The sequence below is a fragment of the Enoplosus armatus genome, chromosome 15 (assembly GCF_043641665.1).
Source record: "Enoplosus armatus isolate fEnoArm2 chromosome 15, fEnoArm2.hap1, whole genome shotgun sequence".
NCBI classification, from domain to species: Eukaryota; Metazoa; Chordata; class Actinopteri; order Centrarchiformes; family Enoplosidae; genus Enoplosus; species Enoplosus armatus.
The window spans coordinates 795,940-823,142 of NC_092194.1; the positions used below are offsets into that span (position 1 = coordinate 795,940).

The 27,203-nt window shown below is 44.4% G+C and overlaps 1 protein-coding gene across 1 annotated transcript; it reads left to right on the plus strand.

Moving 5' to 3' along the window:
- Positions 1-211: 211 nt before the first annotated feature.
- Positions 212-21,352, plus strand: dicer1 (dicer 1, ribonuclease type III). The gene is made up of 27 exons (XM_070919886.1): positions 212-345; positions 549-711; positions 830-960; positions 1,278-1,412; positions 1,513-1,673; positions 1,842-2,010; positions 2,146-2,618; positions 2,828-2,960; positions 3,577-3,819; positions 3,938-4,092; positions 4,183-4,315; positions 4,921-4,996; positions 5,136-5,275; positions 6,629-6,808; positions 6,897-7,110; positions 7,230-7,383; positions 7,517-7,699; positions 8,113-8,218; positions 9,593-9,768; positions 9,930-10,695; positions 11,619-11,771; positions 13,579-14,214; positions 15,514-15,769; positions 17,150-17,418; positions 19,949-20,111; positions 20,275-20,350; positions 21,057-21,352. The coding sequence occupies exons 1-27, from the start codon at positions 232-234 to the stop codon at positions 21,220-21,222; spliced, it is 5,724 nt and encodes a 1,907-aa protein (XP_070775987.1). The 5' UTR covers positions 212-231; the 3' UTR covers positions 21,223-21,352.
- The last annotated feature ends 5,851 nt before the right edge of the window (positions 21,353-27,203 follow it).

Below are 27,203 nucleotides of genomic sequence, written 5' to 3' on the forward strand. Positions count from 1 at the left end.
GTGCTGCTGGCTGCCGTGTGTGTGCCTGAGGTGTCCCTTCTCACCCCTGGCTTTGTTGATGTGGTTTTACAGCTTTCTGAATGTCACCTGTCGTATCTGCCGTTTACAGCACATTCCTAAAGTATGCTCATCTCCCCCGCCAGTGAACCTCTGAAAAGACGAGGATGATGAAATGAGATAAAGTGGACGACTGGAGGAGCCCAGCCCCCTCACCTCCACCTCTTTTGAAGCATGGCAGGCCTACAGCTCGTCACTCCTGCCACTTCACCCATGGGGCCTTTCTTTGGTCTGCCATGGCAGCAGGAGGCTATCCATGATAACATCTATACACCTAGGAAATATCAGGTAATGGATGTGTTTGACTTGCTGCTCGATCTATTGTATATAATGTACAGACTATGGCATTAATAACAGCGAATAACAAATTAAGAGCTTGTCATTGCTATTCTTTTGTTTTAATCGATTAGTATTGTAATTTATTTTAGTTTTATTTTTCGACACTGTCCTCCATCAGCTCACCATCTGTAAAACTGAACCTTCCTCCACAGGTAGAACTTCTTGAAGCAGCTCTTGAACATAATACTATCGTCTGCTTAAATACTGGCTCAGGGAAGACCTTTATTGCAGTACTTCTAACAAAAGAGCTCTCCCACCAAATCCGTGGACATTACCAAGAGAATGCGAAGAGGACCGTTTTTCTGGTGAACACAGGTACCTGCGGTACACGGCACCTGCTATTGTTTCGATGTGCCACCATAGTACTTTCGTCGTCATTGTTCATTGAGTGATTTTAATTTAGTTTACTGTGTCTCTGGTCCACATTGTCCAGCTTTGTGTGTAGTCCAGCAAGCAGCTGCAGTCAGGACTCACTCTGACCTCCAGGTGGGAGAGTACACAGATTTGGAGGAGACCTCAGCATGGACCGGCCAACGGTGGAGTCGAGAGATAATTGAGAATCAGGTGTGCCGAACATTCTCATAAGTTAACACTGTCACAACATGTAAGTATGGAGCTAGTATGAAGCCATTCTTACAGACGTTTGTCGGGTATAGGCCTATGCGGCTGTCCTAAGTTGTTCTATAGTCAATGGCAAACCAAATAAGGCGTCCACTGACAACGTGGACTCAGGACTGGTGATTCAAATTCTCAGCGGGGCAGCCTTAGTTATTTGCACCTTCATTAAGTGTCATTTTATAGTCAGACTGAATCACACTGTGATCACTGTTGACAATAATATTTCTCTTCTCTCCTATGATTATCAACTTTCTCTCATACAGGTGCTGGTCATGACTTGCCACATATTCCTGCATGTTCTGAGGAATCAAATCTTACAGTTGTCTAAAATCAACCTGGTGGTTTTTGATGATTGTCACCTGGCCATCACAGACCACCCCTACTGTGAGATAATGAAGGTGAGATTGTGGATTCAGAGTGAAATGCAGGACTCGGCGAGCAGTCCAAGCTCCAAGGGGATTGCGAATGACCTGGCTCTCCTCTCTCGTGTCTCTGCAGCTGTTCGAGGGCTGCTCGTGCAGTCCTCGTATCCTGGGTCTCACAGCTTCCATCCTGAATGGGAAGTGCGACCCGTCGGAACTGGAGCAGAAAATCCAGAATCTGGAGAGAATCCTGAAGAGCAACGCTGAAACTGCCACTGACCTTGTGGTCCTGGACAGGTACGACAAGCCATTCTATATCGGGTGAACAACCACATCTATGGCTAAATGTGTTGCAACATATGATTTCACTGATTACAGTCCATTCAAACAAGGCAGAACTACTTCACAGTCACAATCACTCATAGGTCTATGCTGAAGTAACCCGTGCACTGTATTGTATTTCAGATACGCCTCTCAGCCAAGAGAAGTGGTTTTGGACTGTGGCCCCTACTTGGATAAGAGTGGCCTCTCCTCTTGTCTGCAGGCGGAGCTGGACGAAGCTCTCCACTTCCTGAATGACTGCAACATATCTGTTGCCAGAGATGACCGCGATCCCACATTCATCTCCAAACAGGTCAGGAAGTGGTTAAACTTGTTTGGTTTTCCGGCCCCGCATCCTCCGCTCTCATCAGCCTTGTTTCCGGGCAGAAGCAGGCTTCTGTTTTGAGACGAAAACCTAAACAGTTCACACCGTCTCTGTCCCATCCAGGTCCTGAGTGACTGCCGGGCCGTGCTGCAGGTGCTGGGACCCTGGTGTGCAGATAAGGCGGCGGGCATCATGGTGCGGGAGCTCCAGAAGTACATCAAACATGAGCAGGAGGAGCTCAACCGCAAGTTTCTGCTCTTCACCGACACCATCCTGCGCAAAGTGCACGCCCTCTGCGAGGAGCACTTCTCCCCCGCCTCGTTGGACCTCAAGTTCGTCACCCCCAAGGTCCTCCGCCTGCTCGAGATCCTGCACGAGTACAAGCCCTTCGAGCGGCAGCAGTTCGAAAGCGTGGAGTGGTACAACAACCGCAACCAGGACAACTATGTGTCCTGGAGCGACTCCGAGGATGAGGATGAGGATGAGGAGGTGGAGTCCAAAGAGAGGCCCGAAGCCAACTTTCCCTCACCGTTCACCAACATCCTGTGTGGGATCATCTTTGTGGAGAGGCGTTACACAGCTGTCGTCCTTAATCGGTAGGGCTCTGTCATCTTAAACTGAAAATAATCCAGATTTTCTATTTACTATACTTTCATGTATGCTTGCTTGTGGCCTTTAATGTGTAGTAGACGGCTCTTGGCCATGTTGAATACACTGTTTTATAAGAAATGACTCGTAGGTCCCCTGTGAACAGCTGAGAGAAACTGTAAAATGTTTGTGTCAACGTCTGTGTTTCTTTCGTCAGTCTGATCAAAGAGGCGGGGAAGCAGGACCCGGAGCTGGCTTACATCAGCAGCAACTTCATCACCGGCCACAGCATCGGCAAGAACCAGCCGCGGAACAAGCAGATGGAGGTGGAGTTCAGGAAACAGGAGGAGGTATGCCGACAGAAACCACGTGGCTATGTTACTGGACTGCTGGAGACGCATACCTCTCGTATCCGTGTTCCAAATTCATTCACTCAATTAGTCACTCTTGCATTCTTACACACTGTCCACACTAGTTGGACGCTGTGTGAGTCCCGCCCATACACACCACAGTCCGTCACAGCTGTCAATCATGACGTTTCACCCCCTTTTCATAGCACCAAATAACTAATTAAAATGTTTTTGCTTCACTTTTGGGGAACCGCCATGTCGTCCATCTTTATATACAGTCTATGGTTCTGTAGTGATCAATTGGCTTTGATGTCAGTGCTGTTAATTGTAACAGTCCTTGGCAGCCTGTTGCTATGGGCTATGCAGCCACCTAACCAGAATTTTTAGGATTTTGATGGTACATTTGTATTTTAATTCAATTGCGTCTAAAAAAAAAAAAAAAAATGAAATATCGAGATTCTGTTCTACTGTCCAGCGCTACAAATTGATCGTATTTAGCTTGACATTAGTCATTTCCTGTCCCATCAAGGTAGTGAGAATTTTGTCATTATCGCGGCCAATAAATTAGCGAGGAAAGCATTCCGTATCAAGACCCGATTTTCTTTGTCTCTCGCAGGTTCTCCGCAAATTCCGGGCTCACGAAACTAACCTGCTGATCGCCACCAGCATCGTCGAGGAAGGCGTGGATATTCCAAAGTGCAACCTGGTGGTGCGGTTTGACCTGCCCACAGAGTACAGGTCCTATGTCCAGTCCAAAGGCAGAGCTCGAGCGCCCGTCTCCAACTATATTATGCTGGCCGACAGCGAGAGGACCAAAGCCTTCGAGGAGGATCTCACCACCTACAAGGCCATAGAGAAGGTAACCTGTTCTCTTCGTCTCGTTTGATTTCGGTAGTAGTCGATTATTTGAACAACATTAGAATACATTTTGAAACGGCCACGGTAGTGACGATGACGGTCATTTCAATGTTGAGCAGATCTTAAGGAACAAGTGCTCCAAGTCGGTGGAGGTGAGCGAGTATGAAGTGGAGCAGGTGCTGGACGATGACAACATCCTCCCGCCCTACGTGCTTCGATCTGAGGATGGAGGTCCCCGGGTCACCATCAACACGGCCATCGGACACATTAACAGGCAGGGTGACTGTTTCTCATGAACAAACTTTAATCAGCTTTAAAATAACGTTTGTTAATGTCTTTTTTTTCTTTTTGCTCTGGTGCTCAGGTATTGTGCTCGGCTTCCCAGTGACCCATTCACCCACTTAGCACCTAAGTGTAAAACTAAGGAGACGCAGGACGGGCGTTTCCAGTCCACACTCTATTTACCCATCAACTCCCCTCTGCGAGTTCCTGTTAAGGTAAGGAAGAACATCGACCTTTTTCAAGGGGACCTATTAAGCTAATTTCCAGCTCTATATTTTCATTTTGTGATTCCACTAGAGTAGCTTTGCTTGATTCAGTTCAAAAAAAGTCCTTCTTTATCTTCTGCTGGCCCTTCCTGCAGCGCCTCAGTTCACCATCTGTCTGAAACAAGCTCTTTAAGGCCCGCCTCCCTAAAAGCCCACTTTCTTTTGATTGGCCCGGCCAAGTTCCGGAAATCTTTGAAAGAATTTCCAAAGGCAAACTGTAAACCTAACGTTTACTAAGCAACGCTGACATAAACATAAACATCTGGTCTGTGCCTGGATTACTTTTACATACGTTTACCTCATTATTTGGCAACTTTGGCAATATTTAGTGTGAATATCCGACATTGTAACATTACATATATGTCATAAAATAAGGAAAAGCATAACAGGTCCTCTTTAAGACTTTTGGTGATGGGTTACATTTCAACACTCTTTGATTTCATCAGTGTACACTAATACGGGGTACTTCTTCCAGGCTCCCTCCTGGGGATTTACTAAGAATGAACAACTTCTCCAGGTTCATTCATTTTGGTAAAGTGTCACTGTCTTTACAGGGTCCTACAATGAACTGTGCCAGACTGGCAGAGAAAGCAGTTGCACTAGTATGCTGTGAGAAACTCCACAAAATAGGTAAAACCAGAAATGAGATTTTGCATGATTTGGGGGAAACTATTCACTGCCAGCCTCTATAGAACATTTCCCCTGCATCTGCTTTAGCATCTTGAGCCATAGCTTGCTTTACTTCCCTCCCACCCACCCACCCACCCAGGTGAGCTGGATGATCACCTGATGCCGGTGGGGAAGGAGACAGTGAAGTACGAGGAGGAGCTGGACCTCCACGATGAGGAGGAGACCAGCGTACCAGGCCGGCCTGGCTCTACCAAGCGGAGGCAGTGCTACCCTAAAGCCGTAAGAACGTCTTGTCCCATTACATTTAAGACTTCACTGACTCTTAATGGGATGCATCTCAAAGCAAAAGCAATATTCAAACAATTTATTTGTACAGTTACAAACTCTGAATAGCTTTGGCCCGTCAGACTGACTTCTTGGGTGCGGATTTGACGGGAAATGGGCATGTTGTTCTAAGAATGCAAACTTTTATCACTGATATACTACTCATATGGCGTCTTTGTCACGGGTTTAACAATTGATCATTTTTACGTTCATTTTCAAACTGCAAGAGAAACTGTTTGAATTAGAACGAGGGATGTTCAACCATTAATGTAAGAATTTTGACCGATTTTATACTATCAGTTAAACATCACCATACTGCGCACCAGACTAACCCCAGAGCATATCGACACACTGTTTATTTTCTATGTCTGAAAAATGCAACGACAAGTTTTCGTTTTGCTGACCTGCCTGCAGTTTTTGATCAGGAATTAGCCTGTTACAAAAGTCTGGCTACTGTTTGCTAGGCAATTATGTCTCAGCGCCGGGGGATTCAATGTGAGTCGATATGTGAATCCTCATGGACAGTCGTCGTTTGTGCTGCCGTTGCACATAGAAAAATAAACCCTTTCTTATGAAAAAAAGAAAAGAAAAGGCATTTGTTTTTAATGGGTCACAGACATTTGTCCAATCTAAACATTTTAATATTGTTGGTTAATGAGGGTCAGCTATCGCTCAGGGAAAAAAAAAAAATCTAAATTTGCATCCCTAATTAAGAACACAAGCTTTTAAAAGTTCAGTTGCTCACTGTCGACTTTGCTGGCCATAAAGAAAACTGAACCTGGCAAATGTATTGAACTGTAGCCGGTTTACATCAGTGCCACGAGTTGGCTACTATACTGCAATATAACTATAGCTTGAGCTAGTAAGAAACACCACACTGTGTTATTTCCATGTCTGGAAAGTCACAGATGATCAGATCAGTTTGATGGCATTATGTTCAGCCAGTCAGCAGATTGTAGTTGAGTGAATGACAGAATAGTGCACCGCATTCAAAAAATGTCCTCAGTTGAATTTCTAAGCACGTCATATCATTGTTAAACTGTTTAAACTGATCTCTGGCCCTGTCAGTCGAAACCATTAAGACTGTGTATGAAGATGGACGACGTGGCAGCTCCCCGAAAGTGATGTGTTTGATTCCATGTTTCACCTTTCATAGTACTCGAAAATGATAATAATGTCAAATTGACTTAATCCAGAAGGCCAGTCTACATTTATTTGTTTGAGGATTTCTGATTTATTTATGTCGTGCTTTTTCTGTAGAATTTTGTAAATGTCCTCCTCTTGTCGTCCTCTTTTTGTCCTCTCCAGATACCAGAGTGTCTGCGGGACAGTTACGCCGTACCGGAGCAGACTTACTACCTATATGTGATCGGGATGGTCCTCACCACCCCTCTCCCCGACGAACTCAACTTCCGCAGAAGGAAGCTGTACCCACCGGAGGACACCACCAGGTGCTTCGGCATCCTGACTGCCAAACCCATACCTCGAGTGCGTCGCCCGAGTCACTTCTCAAAAGAGCGAAATTGCTGCTCTCACCGCGGTCATGGACGGTAACCGATGCTTTCCTTTTGTCCAGATCCCCCATTTCCCGGTGTACACGCGCTCGGGTGAGGTGACCATCTCCATCGAGCTGCAGAAGTCCGGCTTCACGCTCACCGCAGCCCAGCTCGACCTCATCACCCGCCTGCACCAGTACATCTTCTCCCACATCCTCCGCCTGGAGAAACCTGCACTGGAGTTCAAGCCCACGCTGGCTGACTCGGCTTACTGCGTTCTACCTCTGAATGTCGGTGAGTAGAGTCAATTCGCTCGGTTTAACTTGATGGATTCCTTTTTCCCCAGATGTGTAGAGATGCTTATTGGTTTCCTTCCGTTGTCCTCTTCTCTGCTGCTCCGTTGGCTCATTCAGTTGGGGACTCCAACACACTAGATATGGACTTTAAGTTCATGGAGGACATTGAGAAGTCTGAGGCCCGCACTGGCATTCCTACCACTCAGTACACCAAGCAGAACCCCTTCACCTTCAAACTTGAGGACTACCAGGATGCTGTCATCATTCCAAGGTACCACTTTAGGTTACTTTTGCTGAGGACTGAGTCTTTATCAGATACCGCGATGCACGAGGAGCAAACTGACATGGAAACAATAGAACACCGGTTTGAGCTTCATGACTTGTCACCGCTGCTCCTCCCCCAGGTATCGTAACTTCGACCAGCCTCACCGCTTCTACGTCGCCGACGTGTACACAGACCTGACGCCGCTCAGCAAGTTTCCCTCGCCGGAGTACGAGACATTCGCTGAGTACTACAAAACCAAGTACAACTTGGACCTGTCCAACCTGAACCAGCCGCTTCTGGACGTGGACCACACCTCATCCAGGTCAGCAGCGCGGGGGTCGGGGGGTCATGACGTCATGACAGTTGATATAGCTGTAAACCGCTGTTCCACTTTCTAGCAGTGGGATGTGATGATTCAATTCATTTTTTCCTGAGTTTGTGCAGGTTTTACACAATGTCTTAGAGGGGAACTTTACACATCCAAGTGTAAACAGGTGTTGTGCTCCTCATCTGCTTGGGGCTAAAAGCTCCAGGCTACATTAGCCACTACAAGCATAACACACCAGAATTTTGATGGAGGATGAAGAATGCATAAAACATAGAATATCTTGAATCAGTCTTGTGTATTATAATGTGATTTAGCACAGTGTCGTAAAGCCACAGTGCAACGACAGCACTTTGTAAGCATGCCTCTTTTTGTCGAGTCCTGACGAGTTCATTTTTTTGTGCTCTCAGACTGAACCTACTGACCCCTCGGCACCTGAACCAGAAGGGCAAAGCCCTGCCTCTCAGCAGTGCGGAAAAGAGGAAGGCCAAGTGGGAGAGTCTGCAGAACAAACAGGTATACGGCTGCCTTTGTGGTCACTTTGCTGGGAAAAAAACCTCATTCGTTTGAGTGAGTCTGATAAACCTTTAAACTCACAGATCGTGATCGGATTGTTGTTGTTTGTTGTTAAACCGCCCTTGTTTTGCAATTCATCCACTCACCTCTACCTGAAACAACACACCCCCGCCAACAGTGATCAGTGTTGATTTTGGAGCCTGATTTTTAATTTAGCATTAGTTTTTTTTTTTCTTCCGACAGGACAGTATTTTAAGTCATCTGATTGTTGTTGTTGACAGCGGTGTCCACACACAACACCCACGTCTCTCTGCTCCGCGGTAAAAGGTGGCTGATACAGTCCAAAACCACCCAGTCGTCATTCCTAAACTCTAGCCGTTTGAACAGAGCAGCGCGATCATTCAGAGGCTGGATTCACACCCCCGCCCATTAAATACTGTGCACTGTCTATAATGTGTGGTCCCATAGATACATGCAGGGTGTTAAAATAGAGAAAGAAAAAAAACAACGAAGCTAATTCTATAAAAGCAGCATTGCATACCTTCAAATAGATACTGTATATTTCATAAAAGACCCGGGAATCCCTCAAACAGACTGACAACAAATTATGTGACAACAAGCAACGTTCAAAATGTGTTGTGAGTGTTAGTCGCCTACGTGACACGTTTCCTCAAACAAGACTCCAGAGACTCATCAAATAGGTGCGTTTTGATGAAAAACTGAACAAAGAGGCATCTCCGAGGACAGCTACGTATTAGCTTGCTGTTTTCAACGGCTGTCGTAACTACGACAACAACAGACGCGTTCGGCTGAGAGTCGCCAGTTAACAGGGTCACTCGACTTCGGGTAAACCGAAACGCCCGCCGCGTAGGTAGGAGTGTTGCGATACGTCGCTGTTCTACAGACCTCACAAACGGCCAGACTTTTGCCCAGTTTTCCTGACTTCTCAAGAAATACAAACGTCTTCCAAACTTTAGATTTGATGGCGCACTGTGAACCGTGCCGGACATGTTTTGTTGTTACCTCGCACCTTTTCGGCGCTAACGTTACTCTCGCTGACCTTTTGACCTATTACAAGAGCGGAGACGCTGTGCAGAATTTGCATCAAAGCTTCAGTCAACCGATTTGTAACTTTAGAATCGGGCCGTCTGCCGGTTCTTAGTACATTTAGATCGATCCAGGGGTCCACGTATTGATGCGGTCGCATCTTTAACGTTAAACCCGGATTCCGATGTATGCATCTATTCTGATCCAGATTCAGTATAGTCACTACTCGAGTGTGTACTTCGCTTCCAGAAATGAGTTTAAGCTACATCACCTTACGTACATTCTTTACTTACAGCAGTCCCAGTCTAACAGTGTGTTGTTTGTCAGATCCTGGTCCCAGAGCTGTGTGCCATCCACCCCATCCCCGCCTCCCTGTGGAGGAAAGCAGTGTGTCTGCCCAGCATCCTCTACCGCCTCCACTGCCTCCTGACCGCCGAGGAGCTCAGAGCCCAAACAGCCAGTGAGGCTGGAGTGGGAGCCCAGACCCTCCCCCCTGACTTCAGGTCCCTGTTACATACACCACACAACATATGAGTTCAGTGTTTAATGTAAGATCCAGACACAAAACCCGCCTGACATGGGAAATATACTTGCGTTCTCTTCATATTTAGAGTATGTGTGTGGGTAAACACACTCATGGATGGTCTGTTTTTTTATGTGGCAGGTATCCGAACCTGGACTTTGGCTGGAAGAGGTCTATCGACAGCAAAACATTCATCTTCTGTCCCGAGTCCTGCAGCGAGGATGGTGACGGTCACTGTAAGCACCAAGAGACTGTAAACCTTGACCCCAATTTCCTAACACATCCCAGTAGTCACCACTCTTCCCTGCTGGAGCAAGGGCCCCTCGCGGCCCTTGAGCCCGGAGAAGCCACCTGCACGAGGAACCTAACCAACGGCACTGCCCTAGTCGCCAACTGTGACGACAACGGCCACCAAGATGAGCACCTTCACCAACATGACAATTGCCAACGCTCCCAGCCCAGCTCCCCTGGGCTGCAGAGCCCTGAATCAATGCAAACCACTACCTCAGTTCCCGTGCAGCCCTCTCACAGCTTGAAGAAGCCCAGCTCCAGTCCTCCACAGCCTAGTGATGAATGTACACCGGGGAGGACGTCTGACCACACAAATAAAGCTACCTCAGTCTGCAGCCGGGCAGCCACGGGTCCCAACCCTCCCACAGCACCTTCTCCTGACCTTGTCGCTGTTCCCCAGCACAGAGCCCAGGCAGGAGACTCCCCCAAAAGCCTGGGGCCCAACCCGGGCCTTATCCTGCAGGCCTTGACGCTATCCAATGCCAGCGACGGCTTCAACCTGGAGCGGCTGGAGATGCTCGGAGACTCTTTCCTCAAGCATGCCATCACCACGTACCTGTTCTGTACCTACCCCGACGCTCACGAGGGACGACTCAGCTACATGCGCAGCAAGAAGGTGAGAGGGGTCACGACTTATCATAAAGGCGATGGGGCATCGTAAGTGAAATAACAGTTGTGGTCAGAATCGACAGGCAGAAACTTCTTGAGATCCACTTACATGTTTGTTTGTTTTTTGGGGAGCTTTTATCCTTATTTTGTGGTTTTCATCAGCGGGATGGAGTTTGCTCATTTGTCATGGAGATTCCGTACTTACCTTACGTGATGATACTGAAACCATCTCATTGAAGCAAACTCCCTCCGCTCATGAAGGCCTCGAGAAAGAAGAAAGCTCCAGAAAAAAACCCCAAATAAATGGATTGATATATTCAGGTGCATGTGTTTATGTTATTCCAAATGTGCACCAAACTTAAAAAACGGTTGATTTCCAGAGGAATTTTCCTTTTTTTAGCTGCTAAAATCAAATGCCCCGTTTCTACCGCAGGAACTTTCCCAAGGGACAAAGAACCTTTTAAGAAGTCTCCTCTACTCCTAAGAACTTTTTTAGAACTTTAGAACATAGAGATACAGAGAGTGAGTGATTGTGAATTAGCTTCTTCTTTTTTTTTTTTTAAATCCACTATCAAACAAATGTTACTAATCTTCATGGCTCTGGAGTTCAGTTCCGGTTGCTCGAGTACTCCTGGAACTATTTGGTTGATTAATGACTGAAGAACTTCCTTTCTAGGAATTAGCAGTAAACTATGGGATCTGTAAAAAAAATAAAATAAAGTGTTACCTACTACAATATAGAATTGTTGTGGTACTGAATGTTGTTGCACAGATCCACAAACACTCAATGCAGCTTCTGATTGGTCAGCTGGGTCAACCAAGATACCAGCGATATCAGTCAGCATCAGAAAACGATCACACTTGACTGTTAAAGCTGCGGTATGATGGTGGTGATGGTGACGGTCCCCTTTTTGGTCTGCCCATATCCAGGTGAGCAACTGTAACCTATACCGTCTGGGGAAGAAGAAGGGGCTCCCCAGCAGGATGGTGGTGTCCATCTTTGACCCCCCTGTCAACTGGCTGCCTCCAGGCTACGTGGTCAACCAGGACAAGAGCAGCACAGACAAACTGGATTCAGAGGAGGTCAGTGCTCTGTTACTTTACACTGCGCTGCTTTGTACACTCTGTGCACCTGCAGCGTGAGGACATTTTTCTTAGCTCTAACTTCTTCAGAGTGCTGGATTTAGGGTTGGGGATTTAACTAAGAATTAGCAGTAGGCATCTGGAAAGGTTAGACATAGGATTGATAAGGCCTAGGCCATTCATCCATTCATTTCTGTCATAGATGTTGTCAGTGTTATGATGTTGTCAGGCCACTAGAGGGCAGACTTTCACCTTGTATGGCAACATGTTTGTTTTTTGGTATTAAGTCCCATAGCCCTTGACTATAGACTCCTACATGTACTGTAATGAATGTTATAAATTACAACAAATATGGAATTCTATTACACCAAGATGATGATTTCTTTATGTAGCACTTGGCGCCGGAAAAGCGGCTCAAAGTGCATAAACAAAACAGCATAAAATACAGGAGAGGAATTTAGGCAAAAGTTCAAAATGTTTATTCATCCATCACAACCCAGTATTGGATCAAACCGCTGCCTACACAGTCAATGACAGTCACCCTCATGACGTTCAAGCTTCTTAAATGTGAGGATTTGTTGCTTTTCTTTGTTGTTTATGCCAGTAAATGAAGAGTCTTTGGGGTTTTGGACTGTCGGTTGGGACAAAAGAAGCAATTTGAAGGCGTCACTTTGGTCTCTGGGAAATCGTGACGAGCATTTTTCGCAATTTCTTAACTTTTTGCAGACATTAATCGATGATGAAAGTCATTAGTCGCAGCCCTAGGGTGATAGATACCATGAGACAATATAAGTTTAGCAGCTGACAGTTGACACCAACCATAGCTATCTTGTTAATATCTTTCGACCTCTATGAGCATCGGACCATTGTGGGGCTGATTTAATGACTGTATTGGATTTGGATTTTGGATTAATATGAATGAACATAATATGAAATTCCAAACGCAGAGTTACGAGATTTTTATCTCCATTGCCTACTCCGACAAGCTCAGCCAAAACAAAAATGTTAGAATTGTTATTTATAATCAGTGATATTAATGATGAATCAAATTTTTTGTCTTATAAGTTCATATTCGTCCATGAAATGTCAGAAAACGGTAAAAAAAATAAAAAATGATGTTTTCAAATGTCTTGTTTAGTCTGACCAACAGTCCCAAAGATATTCAGTTTACAATAATATAAATATAATCGATTTATTAAGAAAAGTAGCAAAACCCTCAGACTGGAGAAGCCGGGTTTTCGGGAAAGTCGAACATTAAATTGGTTATGAAAATTGTTGCGGAAGAATTTCATGTCAGTCGACGAGTTGATCAATCAGCAGTAGTGTCAGCTCTTGTCGTTAGGTGGCAGTTTCAACAATTGCCTCACACATGAAAACATGTGGCCTTGTGCGGTGTGACGAAGCGCTCATCGGGGCTGCCCCTCTAAACTTCATGATTTGAATCATCAAGTCGAGCAGCTGAGAAGTTGCAGCCGCATTAAGCACACGCGATAACAATGGATGGTAGTTAGCTCGGCTAGATAACATGGCTAACCTGTGTGTAGCAAGGTTCTTTGTACCTTTTCTGTTGAAGAGCTGACATTGATGACCTAGCCCGAGTGTTTAACCACTATAATAATGTGTGTGTGTGTCTCATGGGTTTGGTTTGATGACCAACTCTTGCTGGAACCCCTACACCAGGAAGGGTCATTTTAATGGAGACACCTAAATACCTCAAAATCAGACTCCACGTCAGTACTTAGTCACGACTCTTTAGTTTCCTCTTTTACTTGAAATCTGTTTTCCTTCCTTCCTTCCCATCATCCAGGCCAAAGAGGAGCCTCTGGCCAACGGGCGGCCTGTAAACGACTACGATGAGGAGGATGAGGAGGGCGAGGAGCTGGACGAGGACGGCGAGCTGATGTTGAAGGACGAGCCAAAGGATGAAGTCAACATGGAGGACGATCTGGAGTATTACAAGGAGCACATCAAATTCATTGACAGCATGTTGCTGGGATCTGGTGCGTTCGGGAAGAAGATCTCCCTGAGCGGCTTCCCTCCCCCTCTCGCCCAATCCTCGGGCTCCTCTCCCGCCATGGAGTCTCCGTACGAGTGGAAGGCCCCCAAGAAGCCCCTCCATCCCACCACAGCCCACTACCCCTCAGAGCCAGCGCCCAGCGGGCCCTCCGCCGAGGAGTTCGACTACAGCTCGTGGGACGCCATGTGCTACCTGGACCCCAGCAAGGCCGGTGAGGAGGACGACTTTGTGGTGGGCTTTTGGAACCCGTCGGAGGAGAACTGCGGCGTCGAGCTCGGCAAGCAGTCCATCTCCTACGACCTGCACACGGAGCAGTGCATCGCCGACAAGAGCATCGCCGACTGCGTGGAGGCTCTGCTGGGCTGCTACCTGACCAGCTGTGGGGAGAGAGCCGCACAGATGTTCCTCTGCTCACTGGGCCTCAAGGTGAGCTAGGACCTCTCACGCTGCTCTGTCTCAAGAGTGCATGATTCGGCAACAATACCTTGGCTCAGTGTACTGCTCGATATATAGGCAAGTGACAAATTTGAAAGAGAGATAAAACCTTGATAAAATAGTGGAGAAACACAACAGACGTAGAATTTCAGAGACACTGCCACTGTGCTGCATTTTAAAGTCATTTGCAGTCGGCTGTCTTTAGCTTTTGCCAACCAACTTTCGTTGATGGCATTTTCTTTACTGTATTTGGTGTTGGGTCATTTGCATCCCAACAAAAATATTATCAGTGAATTTTAAAATGGTTTCAAAAACTATGCACTTTGCGAGGCACTAATATCTAGTCGGTATTGTTAACACATAATATAGTAATATAGTCCAAAAACAGTGTATTATGTATTGGGTATCCTTAACAAAAAGCATTCTGCAAGAAAACAAGTTTTTTTTTTTTAGTTTTCTCAAAAAAGTGCATTTTTCAGATAGGAGGTTTTGCTCTTCAGCCATCGTTGTGACCAAGCAGCCACTGCAGGATTCATTACCCACCCACATTTGGAAACCGTTTCAAAATGTAAGGCTCACACGTACTTGTCTGCCCATGCAGAAATGCCGTTACTTCGTCCTAAAGCTAGAATAGTTTAGCCTGGTGGCTAGAAGCTGGACCAATTGGGGAACAGCTGGCTGACCTATGAGCAATGATTTAAAACAAGGAATCAGAATGTGTAAAATTAAGCACGAGTTAACGACTGCTTCTAGTTTGACCAATGACAGGCTAGTGATGGGTGCATTTTGTCCAACCAGGTGTTGGAAGTTCACATCTGTCCCAAGAGAAAGCCTATTGAGTCTTGTCAGAACACATTGAGCACAGAAAAAATTAGTTAATTTTGAATGATATGGCTCTTTTAGAAAAAAACGATGTTGCAAGTGATATACAGTAAAACAATAATAAGTAAAAAAAAAAAAAAGAGGATCAGATGGTAAATACTGGGAGTCAAATAAAAGCAGGGTCTCAAATAATGGCCGGGGGTGGTCGCCACAAACAAGCGCTGTGTCCTATTTCAGCGTATGGGTGTTAATGTCTCAGCAAACCGTATTTTGCAGTAACTTACATGTGCCACCAGATGGCAATAGCAACGTCCATAGTATCAATAGCAAGTACCAGATGGGAACCGACAAAGGCCTGTTACCCTGTGCAGTGGAGGTGAATTAAAACCCCGGGCCACTATTTGGGAATAAATATGATTTTTTTTTTAAATGACAGAGGTATTAAAATCTTGTTTTTGATGGCAACAGGTGTTACCATTGGAGAGAGGGACCCTGAAAGGGACAATGGTGCAGAGCCGTCAGACCACAACCATCGACCTGTGCTACGGCTGGCTGAAGATCCCGCCCCGCTGCATGCTGGACCACCCAGACGCAGAGCGAACTCTCAACCACCTCATCTCCGGCTTCGAGAACTTCGAAAGAAAGATCAACTACACCTTTCAGAACAAGGCTTACCTCCTGCAAGCCTTCACCCACGCTTCCTACCATTACAACACCATCACAGGTCAGACTTCACCCCACAGCATCAGGACAGTTTTAGCATTAGGTAGGTTCCCATCCACCTATTTTTACAACAAAACAAAAAAAAGGCACCCGAATGGAATATTAGCGCCACCAGCTGTTTCATCTCGACACATCGACTCCTAATGTTGGCATAATGGTCGTGGATGGAAACATGCATTCATTCGCGTTTTCTTTTGCAGATTTTCTTAACATTTAACATTTTCGCCACATTTCGATTAAAACCTTAGCCTGCGAACCAAAGCGAATCTGCAAGCTCATGTTTTATTTGCTCTGCTGTTTTTATCTATTAAATGTGGTGGTTGTCCTCTGTGGTCTCTCGTGGAAGGGGGTCGTAGAGGCACTTGAAATGGCGTACCGGCTCGGGCCAGTCCCGAGGTGCGCACGACCACGCGCCGCGACAGCTTGCGGAGCCTTCGCCATTGGCGTAGAGACACTACGGCGACCATAAATCCAGCTTTAGGCGCTGCTCGTCTCCATCGAAATGGGAATCCAGTTTGATGATCATTTACCATCTACCAAACAGTTGCCGAAAGACACATTCAACAGTCTGAGTTATTTGTATGGCCTCACTGTTTGGAAGTTCAGACGTATCCTGGGTAGATTTCTACACTAAAGTAAAATTGGTTGCACCACAGAAACACTATATTGGCAGTTCAGCCTTAAGAATAAAAGTGGTATTATCGATATGGTCGACACACCTTAAACCTTACATTTTATCAAAAAGCTGTTCGATAATGATCTAAACTTTATATATATTGTTAATTACACTTAACCAAATAACACGATATGCCTCAAACTACAAAATGTCATGCCCGTAAAATTTGACAAAATAAACAAATAATATTCGCTAATATGTATGCAGATAGAAATGAAACAAACGCATACTTACTATTTACGAAGGATCCGCAGTTAAGTTTAATATGTCCCTCAGCCTCCTAAAATGGTTGGTTTTGGAAAGTTATGTTACAGGTTGTGATGTCTTAAATTGTGCAACCCAATTTAGCAAAACGCTTGTTTGAAACCATTCACACGTTACTAAGAACTTAGAAAGGGGCTTTCCCACACAAACCTTGCAATGGATTTATGAATAGCTGGTGCCAACCAAATCTTGATGGATGCAAGTCCAATATTCACCGGTTTGGTCTCCACCAACTTGGCTCTTTTAGCTGCCGTGTTCCCGAGCCAGTCAGGGCGAAATAACTAGGGTTCGTCACTACAAGTGACCCCTTTTCAGATTACATTTCCCATTTCCTCTGTGCAGTCATGTGATCCGTGTTTAGTCAGTGCGTGAATGTGCTCTGCAAATGTATATTTCACCTGCCCACATATCTGACTGCTCTTGGCTTTCCTTTCGCTTCAGATTGTTACCAGCGGCTGGAGTTCCTTGGCGATGCAATTCTAGACTACCTCATAACAAAGCACCTTTATGAAGACCCGCGGCAGCACTCCCCCGGTGTGCTGACCGACTTGCGCTCAGCACTCGTCAACAACACCATCTTTGCCTCTCTGGCCGTCAAGTACGACTACCACAAGTACTTCAAGGCCATCTCACCTGAGCTTTTCCACGTCATCGACGACTTTGTGCAGTTTCAGTTGGAGAAGAATGAGATGCAAGGCATGGACTCCGAGGTGAGTCCCCCCCCCCCCCCGTTTCGACCAAAAACAGCAGCTAGCATCGGTACTGAACAACAAAGCCCTGTAGCAAGAAACCCAATCTTTGTGTTCTAGTTGCCCCCCCCCCCCCCCCATCCAAAAAATAACAATCAGCATTCAAAAAGGCCTGCCTGAATAACAAGACTGTCAGCTTCTATGAATCTGTTTCATATTCCAATGATTTCCGTACCGAAGAGAAAATGCAGTTGGATTTAATTTGCCTGGAAATGGCTATCTTGGCACCAGATCTCCTCCCATTGTGCTTGAGAGTTACTTCTGCGCCTCAGGGAGAGCAGGCACGTACACAAGCACGCTGATAGTAAAGAAATATGCTGCAGTAATCACTGGCGATCAAGTAAGAGTAACAGTATCATGATGAAGCTGCTAATGTAGCATGCTTTTAACTGCTCCATGGAGTGTCGGTGCATTAACAGTCGGACTGAGAGTCTGTCAGTTGAGAATGTCTGTAGCCTTGTATCGGATACTTTAAAAAAAAACAAAAAAAAACAGGTTTAACCCTCTAGACCCCATAGGGCCCCGGGAGCGCCCGTCATTTTAAAACCATTCCCAGAGCGTCAAAACACGGAAAATAAAGTCCTGAGCCTTGTATTGTAGATACTTCAAGTTGTCATCAATAAGCGGAACCGGAAATACTTGTGGATTTCCGCCCAGTTTCCACTTGTAAATGTAAAAATTTTTTTAAAAAACCTAAGCGCCCCCGTCTTTAGAATCTAATGTATGCCGTAAGATTGTGTCGTGAGAGAGACCCTGACCTCCGTGCGTCATGGAAAACGCATAAGACATTGCGAGGTCACTTTTTTTTTTTGTTGTTGCTCAAAATCAAAGATGTGATAAAAAAAAAAAAATGAAGTTACAGGAAATAGCTATTTACACAAGTTTCAGTGCAAGTTTTTTTTTTTTTTTGTTTAGTTTTATCTGGTGTTGAATCAAACTCGGTCTAAAAAGCTACACGTGCCACATGTTTGGTATCAAATTAAAAGAGGAAGTGGTGTTTTAGGAACGAAAACAACTTGTGATTGTCTGTTTCGTAATGCTTTCGAGAAAAAGTTGCTTGTTTGGATTAAGTAGGAAAACGCTGATTTAAGTGAGGGTTCTCTGTGAACTGCTGCAGCGTTATAGAATTCTACTGAGGTCTAGAGGGTTACGCCCCTTCATTATTTAAAAAACAAACAAAAAAAAAACACTCAAACCCAGACTTGCACTGACTGTCCATGCTGGATGCGTTTCAGCCATGTCGGTGCCGAGGTATAAATCTGGTGCTTGTTCGGAATTCATAGAACCATAGTTAAATAGTCTCCACCTTCACCGGCGGCCCAGGTGGTGGGGTCAGAGAGCCGGGCTGCTAGCTCAGCGAGGCCTCAGCAGCAGAGGCAATGGGGGGTGTGAATGGGTGCCCCAAACCTCTATAAGGCTGTTTAAACCCTTGAAAAAAGGCCCAGTGGCAAGTATCCCGGCGGAGTATTGTGGATTTTCTGTAAATAAGTGTCGAATAAATGCAACTATAGCAGGGTCTGACAAAGAATCTGAGAAGTTTTTTTTGCACTGTACAAAAAAAAATGTATTCAAGTCCTGATTGGCTCCTGTGCGAGATCAACCAAGAGATCCAAACAAGACGGCCATCTCCGTCTCCATATCTATGTCTCCAACCGAGCCACCGCGCTGCAACTGATTGAACACCGAAATTGCACGTGGAAAGGATCGGCCTGATTTGACTGCACATGTCGACAGCTCGCCTTGATGGTTTCAGCGTTGATCATAACGGCAGAGAGAGAATCAGAATCAGAAATCCTTCCCCGGGGGGGGGGGGGGATTGTACAGTACCGGTGCTCCCATTCAAGATTAGAAAGCAGCATAAATTTAGAAATAAAAGTATGTACAAAATATAAAAATAACAAATAGAAAATAAAAAAATACACACATTTACAATATTTAAGTGAAAAATATAAGTAAAATATATATGCAACAGCAATGTATGTCTATATATATATATATATATATATATATAAATGTATTGCACTAAATTTACACATTTAAGAATAAGTATTGAGAAACTAAAAATGTCTGTGTTTCAAATAACTTAAGGAGTGTTTAATATTTTGTTTATGTTTCTACATTTTGAAGTCTTTTGGATCTTTTGTGTGTTCATTTAGATTCATTAGGTTCAATAGATTTTAGTATTTCCTTTATTTAATGACACAATTTCAATACTTTTATCAATAGTTATGGTATGTTGACTTACATTACCTTTTAGCTTAGGCTGTACGGATTTTAGGGATATGAAGCATTTTGAAGAAATGACGTCACAATAAGCTAAAATTCCTATATAGGCACTGGCGGACCATTTCCATTGCAGGGTTCAAAGGGTTAAAGGCTAGTCGCTCAAAGTGTTTGTTCATTAAAGACGTGTTGTTTTTCAGTCTGCTTCACCACCTAAGTGTACATTTTATTTTGTCCACATCACCCATCTTTTTTTTTTTGCTGGCAGCTGCGACGCTCTGAAGAAGACGAGGAGAAGGAGGAGGACATCGAGGTCCCTAAGGCCATGGGGGATATCTTTGAGTCGTTAGCCGGAGCAATTTACATGGACAGCAGGATGTCACTGGAGACGGTGTGGCAAGTGTATTATCCAATGATGAGGCCACTTATAGGTGAGGAAGAGCGAAAGCACATTTATTTCTGTCCTTCTGTATACATGAGTGTGGGGGGGGGGGGGGGGGGACGGGTTGTTGACAATTTGAAGAATTAAAGGTCTGAGGATGGTTTTTATGTGATGTTTTACCTCGTAACCCTCCACCCCCCTCCCCCCTCCAGAGAAATTCTCTGCCAACGTGCCACGCTCTCCTGTGAGGGAGCTGCTCGAGATGGAACCAGAAACTGCCAAGTTCAGGTAGGAGATCAACACCTCCCACAGAACTCTTATTTTTATTTATTTATTTATTTTTGATGGCTGTCATTACATTACATCGTCATGAGCTAGGGGGTAAATACCATTTGGTGTTAGCGTAGCGTTATGACTTTCATTCACAAGTTTATTGTGTTCATGCAGAAAAGATGCACCTGTTTCATGTCAAGTCATATGTTGATGAAAAAAAAAATATATATATATATTATATTTGAAGTTAAACTGTAAAGTTTATTTAGAGTTTATATGTAGACGCGGTTTTCTGCCAATTTCTGACGTTCAGTTACGACAAATGCATTTTGTTCTCAGAGATATTGAAAAATCAATTGAATCGTGTCGACTGTAAATCATAAACGTGCAGCCTTAATAACCAAAATGGTCTGAATGGCATTTATATAAAAACACATGTGACACATGCAATATTGGAATAGAGGTGCTGCAGGAATAAGTCCCAAAAAACCCGGGAATGAGTCAGCATTTTTAAACTTCCGGTTCCCTCGTCTGGACGTCTGTTAAATGCCTGGAACAAGTCTATAGCAGGGCATTGTTACGCAGCCATAAAACTCATTTTATAATCGTAGCACAAATATCAGGATGTGCCATTATTGGCTGTAAATCAGAATTGTCACATTAAGGAAATATCCAAATCCTGTCCAAATCTGAGACCCTGTTGCCTTTCCCCTGTGTGCAGCCCTGCAGAGAGAACGTATGACGGGAAAGTCCGGGTCACGGTGGAGGTCGTCGGTAAGGGCAAGTTTAAAGGAGTCGGCCGCAGCTACCGGATCGCCAAGTCGGCGGCGGCGCGACGAGCTCTGCGCAGCCTCAAAGCCAATCAACCTCAGGTCCAAAACAACTGAGCTCAGCATTTAGCACCTAAGCTACGGAACGCTAACGGAGGGGGAGAGAAAACTGCGGCGTCGGCTTCCCCCGACGTTAACGCGATGCTAGCCCTGTATCTTCAGCCCACAACGGCACAAACCAAGGCAGCCGGGGGGGGGGGGGGGGGGGGGGGGGGACACTGTGTGGAGACCGCAACAAAATAAACAGACTGATCTCACAACAGATTTCACATCGGATCTTTTTTTTTTTCCTTCATTTTTTTTTTTTTTTTTGCGCAAACACAATCTTTACTTTCCCCTCTCTGCTTTGTGTAATCACATGAGTGCTTTATTAACGTTAAGCAAAGTGTTTTAAAAGAGGAAAAAAAAGGGGTGGTGGGGGGGGGGGGGGTGGTCAGGTCGCAATGTCTATTCCTCACTGTTTTTTGATTTTTTTTTTGGGGTCTTGTTTTGGTTAACCTCCATGCCAGTGAGACGAGGCTTATGCTTATTGTGTAGTATTAGATTGTACATAGTTCAATCAAAGGTGTAAATCAAAGTATGTAGGAAGGAAAAACAAACAACAAAAAAAAACAAAACACAAACAAACAAAAAAAAAAACAAACGCTAAACTCCTCAGCCTGTGCACCAGTGCCAGTCAGTTTTAAAGCGTTTTATCTGCGAGCGCTAACGACAGACGTGGCTAACGGATACCACTGGAAGCAACAAAAAAAAAAAAAAAGCACTGGTGGCGCTTCTGTCTGAAATCTGTCTTGAAATGGTATTCTTAATCTTTTTTTTTTTCTTTTTTTTCTTTTTTTTGCACTTATTCCATTAGGGGGGGGGGGTCTGTTACTTTTTGAGAATTGTGTGGTCACATTGACACCAAAATCATATACGTAGCAAAGTATATAAATATATATATATATATGTATATATATATACATATATATATTAAAAAACAAATAATGATAAAATACACGAATGATATTCTTCGGCCTTAGGTGCTAAGGCTCACCCTCATATCCTGCAAAAAAAAAAAAAAAAAACCAACAAAAAAAACACGGGATCGGAATTTCAACATTCCCAGTTACTGTAATTTAAAACTAGTTTTTAACCGCACTTGAGGTTGCATGTTCTTGTAGCTTATGTATAAACCATGACAAACTGGACGGCTTCTATAAATGTTCAAAATCTATGGATATATATTCCAGAGCGTGTGTTGAGAACGAGATTAGGTGTTTATGGCATTATACCTATGATGATTCGGTTTTAACGTGTGTTTTTCTTTTTGATACAGAGAATAGATGGAATTGAATCAAGTCATTCTTGCGCACTTAAAACAATTAAAAAATGTCTTTACTGCGGAGCGAATCGATCCAGTTTTTGATATAAGAAGAAGAAGAAAGCTCAATATGCTGCAGACTTTTCTACGAATTGGATACTCGCATTAAGTTTTCGGAGAATCTTTTCAAAATACAAGTCTTTGTGTGGGGGTGGGTGGGTGGGTGGGTGGTGGGGGGGAGGCCAATTCATTTTTCAACACACTAGTGTTTCCTCACATGCCGTATCTTACCAAAGCTGTAACAGATGTGATGCTATGAGGTTGAAGTCGTTTCCTAGGGATAAGGATACCAGCCTTTTTTTTTTTATTTAATTTTTTTTTATTGTGGTTTCTGTTCGGACAAATTTCGCTTCTCGCCTAATGTCTTCTCATCAATAAGCCCTTTTTTTTTTTCACTTGAATACCTCAGTTAATTGCATGCATTTTCTTGTCTATGGTTGTTTTGTTTGTTTGTTTTTTCTTCTTTTTTTGTTTTTTTTTGTTTGGTGCTATGTTTTTTGTATTAAGCTTGAATTTCTCATCTTTTTTTGCACTGTAACTATAATACCTCTTTATTTGACCTTTTTTTTTTTTTTTTTTCTGGAAATCTGTTTGGTTTGGTTGACCTGTGCGTCAGCCATCGAGCTGTAGAGGAGGAGCTGCATTGTCGTCTCTTCGCCCGCCCCCCTCCCAACCTTGAGGTTGACACTTGATGATTGATTTGTTTCCCCATTCATTAGCTATTAATCCCATCAGTTGAGAATCTGTTTTTTGAAATCCAGATAAAGACAGAGGATCGATGGGTCAGATGGTGTGAATGCTTGTGGAGGTATCAGATTGCACTCTTGTAAGGGGGTGGGGGGTACTTGACTTATTTCTTTAAAACGCATCTTCACGTGTAAGGGTTGGAAGAGAACCCTAACCCTAACCCATACCCATGTGGTTTCCAAACTGTGTTAGTATAGCCATCTGAGACCCAATTCACAGTCATGGGATCCCACCCCTTCTACCTCAGGATGGTGCACTTGAAAGTCAACATTTGTTGACAAAGAAGTCTTTGAGCTGTTCTGACTATACCGTCTACATCACGCAACACACATATCTCTCTCCACTGAGTCGACGGGCCCCTCGTGTCCCACGTCAAGCGAAACTCCCAGTGCCTTCTCTGTGGGAGATCAGTGACAGCACAGACCGGATTTCAATTCAGATCACAAAGGGGCGGTCCATATAGGATCCAGACGCTCCGGTTCACTATGCGGCAATGAGTTATTTGATCAATTGTACACTTATTTTGTAATTACGCAGTGTGCCAATAAAGCACAGCACAAACTACATTGACGGGGCGACACCTGCATTATTACTCAGGACCCCTTTGGACCCGAAATATAAGACCTTAAGGAGGTTTTATTATTTATTATCTTGTGTTTAAAGAAGTTACCATGAACTGAATGTTAACTCACAAATGCATGATGCAAGTAGAGAGAGAGAGAGAAAGAGACATTGGTCAGTTGCGGCCCAGTATTGAGGCTTAATCCGGTCTTGGTGGTCCCTCCATTTCCATTTGAAGCAGGCACCTTATCCAGCACCTTAAACCTTTGATTAAATGGCTGTTCAGGTCAGCCCAAAAAAAAAAACCAAGAATGAAATAGGAACAATAACCAGTGAAAGCCACTTGTAGAAACAGCAGACTGTCACGTTTTAGGATTCGCGACTCTCGGTCACTCAGTGTGCCTCTGAGGGGATGAAGCTCTTCCAAAAGGTTCACGTGAGCGAAAAGCAACACATTTAAATCCACTGTGCTGGGGACTGATCTTTTATTTCTGTCGTCTGCCAACAGCTGGACGTCAGGGGGTGCCAAAAAACGGCAGCAGGAGTTTGCGAAATCATGCATGCGTCGCATGTTAAAAGAGTGCAATCTGACGTTATTTCTCAAGCGCAAGGTGTCTGACCCTCCTGTCCACCTTATGTAAACCCTGAAAAACCCTGACATCTGGGGCTGTGCATTTTTTTTTTTTGTTAAGATTTACCCCCCCCCCGTTAAGAGAGATATTGTCAGATTTGTGTATCTGCCCCCCCCTTCCCTCCCTCCAGTCACACATATCTTCCAACACCTCAGTCTATAGTGCACACACACACACACACAGCCATTTTAGACTTTTGCTCTGGCTCAACACACTAATTATCTCAAAGTCTGGGGGCGGGGGGGCCGGTTGCTAAACCAGAATGTGAAATCACTCATACGGTGCCACATCCACCTTTCCTTTTTTTTTTTTTTTTTTTGGCCTGTGACTGATGAAAATACGGATCGCAAACTTAAGTGGCATCATCATCCAACAACCTTTTTTTTTTGGGGGGGGGGGGGGGGGGGTTTATTGTGGAGGAAGGTGTGTGTGTGTGTGTGTGGGAGTGCTGAAGCCGATGTAGTCCCGTGTTACTCAGAGCGGACTATGTACGGGCGGATTTTGTTTTCCTATTTTCTTTTTTGTACATGTAGCACAATTGAGCATTGCACTTGGGCGCCATACTTTACCTCATTGTCAGAGTGTGAAAGGGAGTGAAAGATGGGAGGGGGGAGGGGGTGTATATAAGATGCCGTAATGTTAAGAGGACTAACTTGTGGTTCAGGCTTTGCTGCTGTTTCAATCGCTGGTATTATACGAAACCTGTTTTAAAAACAACAAAACAAAACAAGAGAGAGTAAGGGGCTGGGGGAGTGGGGGAGATGAAAATGTGCCTGTGAGTCGCCATCTTGATAAATACACTGTTAAAAAAAAAAAAAAAAAAAGAGTCTCTGCAATTTTGGGGCTAAAATGTCTGGCCGACGCGCCCTGCCTTAAAACAGTTTTCGGAAATGAATTGCGAGTCGAAACTGCCGCGTCCCGATCATGACTTGAACGACGAACTGACACTCTGGTTGAACCCTCCTCTGACTGCTTTGATACGGACCATCATCCGAGCGACGCTCCCAGCCTCTCTCTTTTTTTCTTTTTTTTTCTACCCGTGCTGTGTTTCCGCTTGGAATACGGGACGGGGACGGGACCTCCCCTGGCTCCCTTCTGATTGGGAACTTAGAGGAAAAATCCACTCAAACCTGTTGCTGTGCTCTTTGGATAAATCCTAGACCACAATGACGCGTCGGTCGCTTCTTGTGGCGGTGTTGACTTAGTCTTCTTATACACCGGTTTGTGAATTCCCCGTGAACTGGGGGCTGTGGAGCTTGCGGTTGAATCATTTCTATCCAATTATTGTACATTTTGGCGGGGTCCCTTAGTGACAGCCCTAACGCAAGGTCATCTGCAGCCGAGATCTGTAGCTCAACAATCCGAAGTTCTCCGTTGTGGTCTTAAGTATCCCAGAATCCACTGTGCGCTAAGGTTCGGAGTGGACAGGAACTTGCAGTCCTTTTTGAGATAGGAGGCCTCCGGAAATGGGACGCAAGCCAGAGATGGTAAAAAATCTGCCTCTTCGACAAGATTTTATTTTATTTTTTTTATTTTGGGTTTGTTGACAAAAAGAAAAGACACCTTTTTGCTGCCTGTAAAGAGTATTCACGCTGCAGGGACTTTATCATGTTCTATTAATATATAACATAATGTTGAAGCACTGTGGATGTCATTTTGACCTTTTGACCAAAAGTACTTCAAATATTTACCTCGAGCGTCAGTTACAGCCCTGCATGGTTTAATCTTAAACAATGAACTGCATTTTGTAGGTTTTGTCATGTTTTTCCCCCGTGTAAACTCTCAATCTGAAAAGTGCCAGATAAACTTTGCACTCGCCTACTCACAAACGAGAAACTAGATTTCCTACCATGGGTGAGTTTCTTTTTTTGCGACGCTTTTAGCTTCCGTTTTTTGAATTTTTTTATTTTATCGTCAAATCAATTTGATGTTTAAAGTTTATCATCCACAGTGATTCAAACATCCCTTGGAAGTGCTTTTTTTTTTTTTACTTTTTACAGGAAGCGGATCTGGAGTATTCGTCAGGCGTTGGGAGAAAATTTTTAATTAAAAATAAAATAACGCCACCAAACAAAAGAGAATGAGCCCTGAGAAGCCAGCATGGTCTCCAACAGTATTATGTGTTTTCAGGGGTGGATTTTTCCTGTAAGGGCCATGGTGAAGCGTGATCAGTGTTAACAGAGACCTGAAAATGCCCTCGATAACAGTGAAAGTGGGGGTGTTGGGGGTGGTGGGGACTCTTTTGGCAGCAAGATATTGATCTCATAAAGCCAGCATACAACACCGACGGTGACTGTTTGGTGGGTGGGTGGGTTGGGGGGGGTTCACCGAGCAGCAGAACACCAGCAGAGTGGAGCTAAACAGACGGAGCGATGAACTGTTATTAGTTAGTGGGGGGGGGGGATTGTGGGCCATCACAACCTGCAGCAAATGTTTAAGGGACATCGGGAAGAGAAACTCACTCCTCACTCATACTGTAATACCGTGCTGCAGTGGTTTGCGGTCTGCACCTTATGGATCACAAATACCTTTAATTTTGTTTCTGTTTGGAATTTTTTTTTTTTTTTTTTTTTATAATTGTAGCCCAGTATATCTACAATAAAAGTAATGGTATGGTCATTCAACCTGTGGTCCTGTGGGGGTTCATTGACTGTTGTTGTTAATGTGATATTTGTCTCGACAAACTACTGGAAAGATTTTAATTAAAAAAAAAACATTTTTTTTTTGCTGAAATG

Coding starts and splice junctions, on each gene's coding strand:
- dicer1 (XM_070919886.1), top strand. CDS start 232: ATGGCAGGCCTACAGCTCGTCACTCCTGCCACTTCACCCATGGGGCCT. Junction 1,413..1,512: donor CCTACTGTGAGATAATGAAG/GTGAGATTGTGG, acceptor GTGTCTCTGCAG/CTGTTCGAGGGCTGCTCGTG. Junction 10,696..11,618: donor GCTACATGCGCAGCAAGAAG/GTGAGAGGGGTC, acceptor GCCCATATCCAG/GTGAGCAACTGTAACCTATA.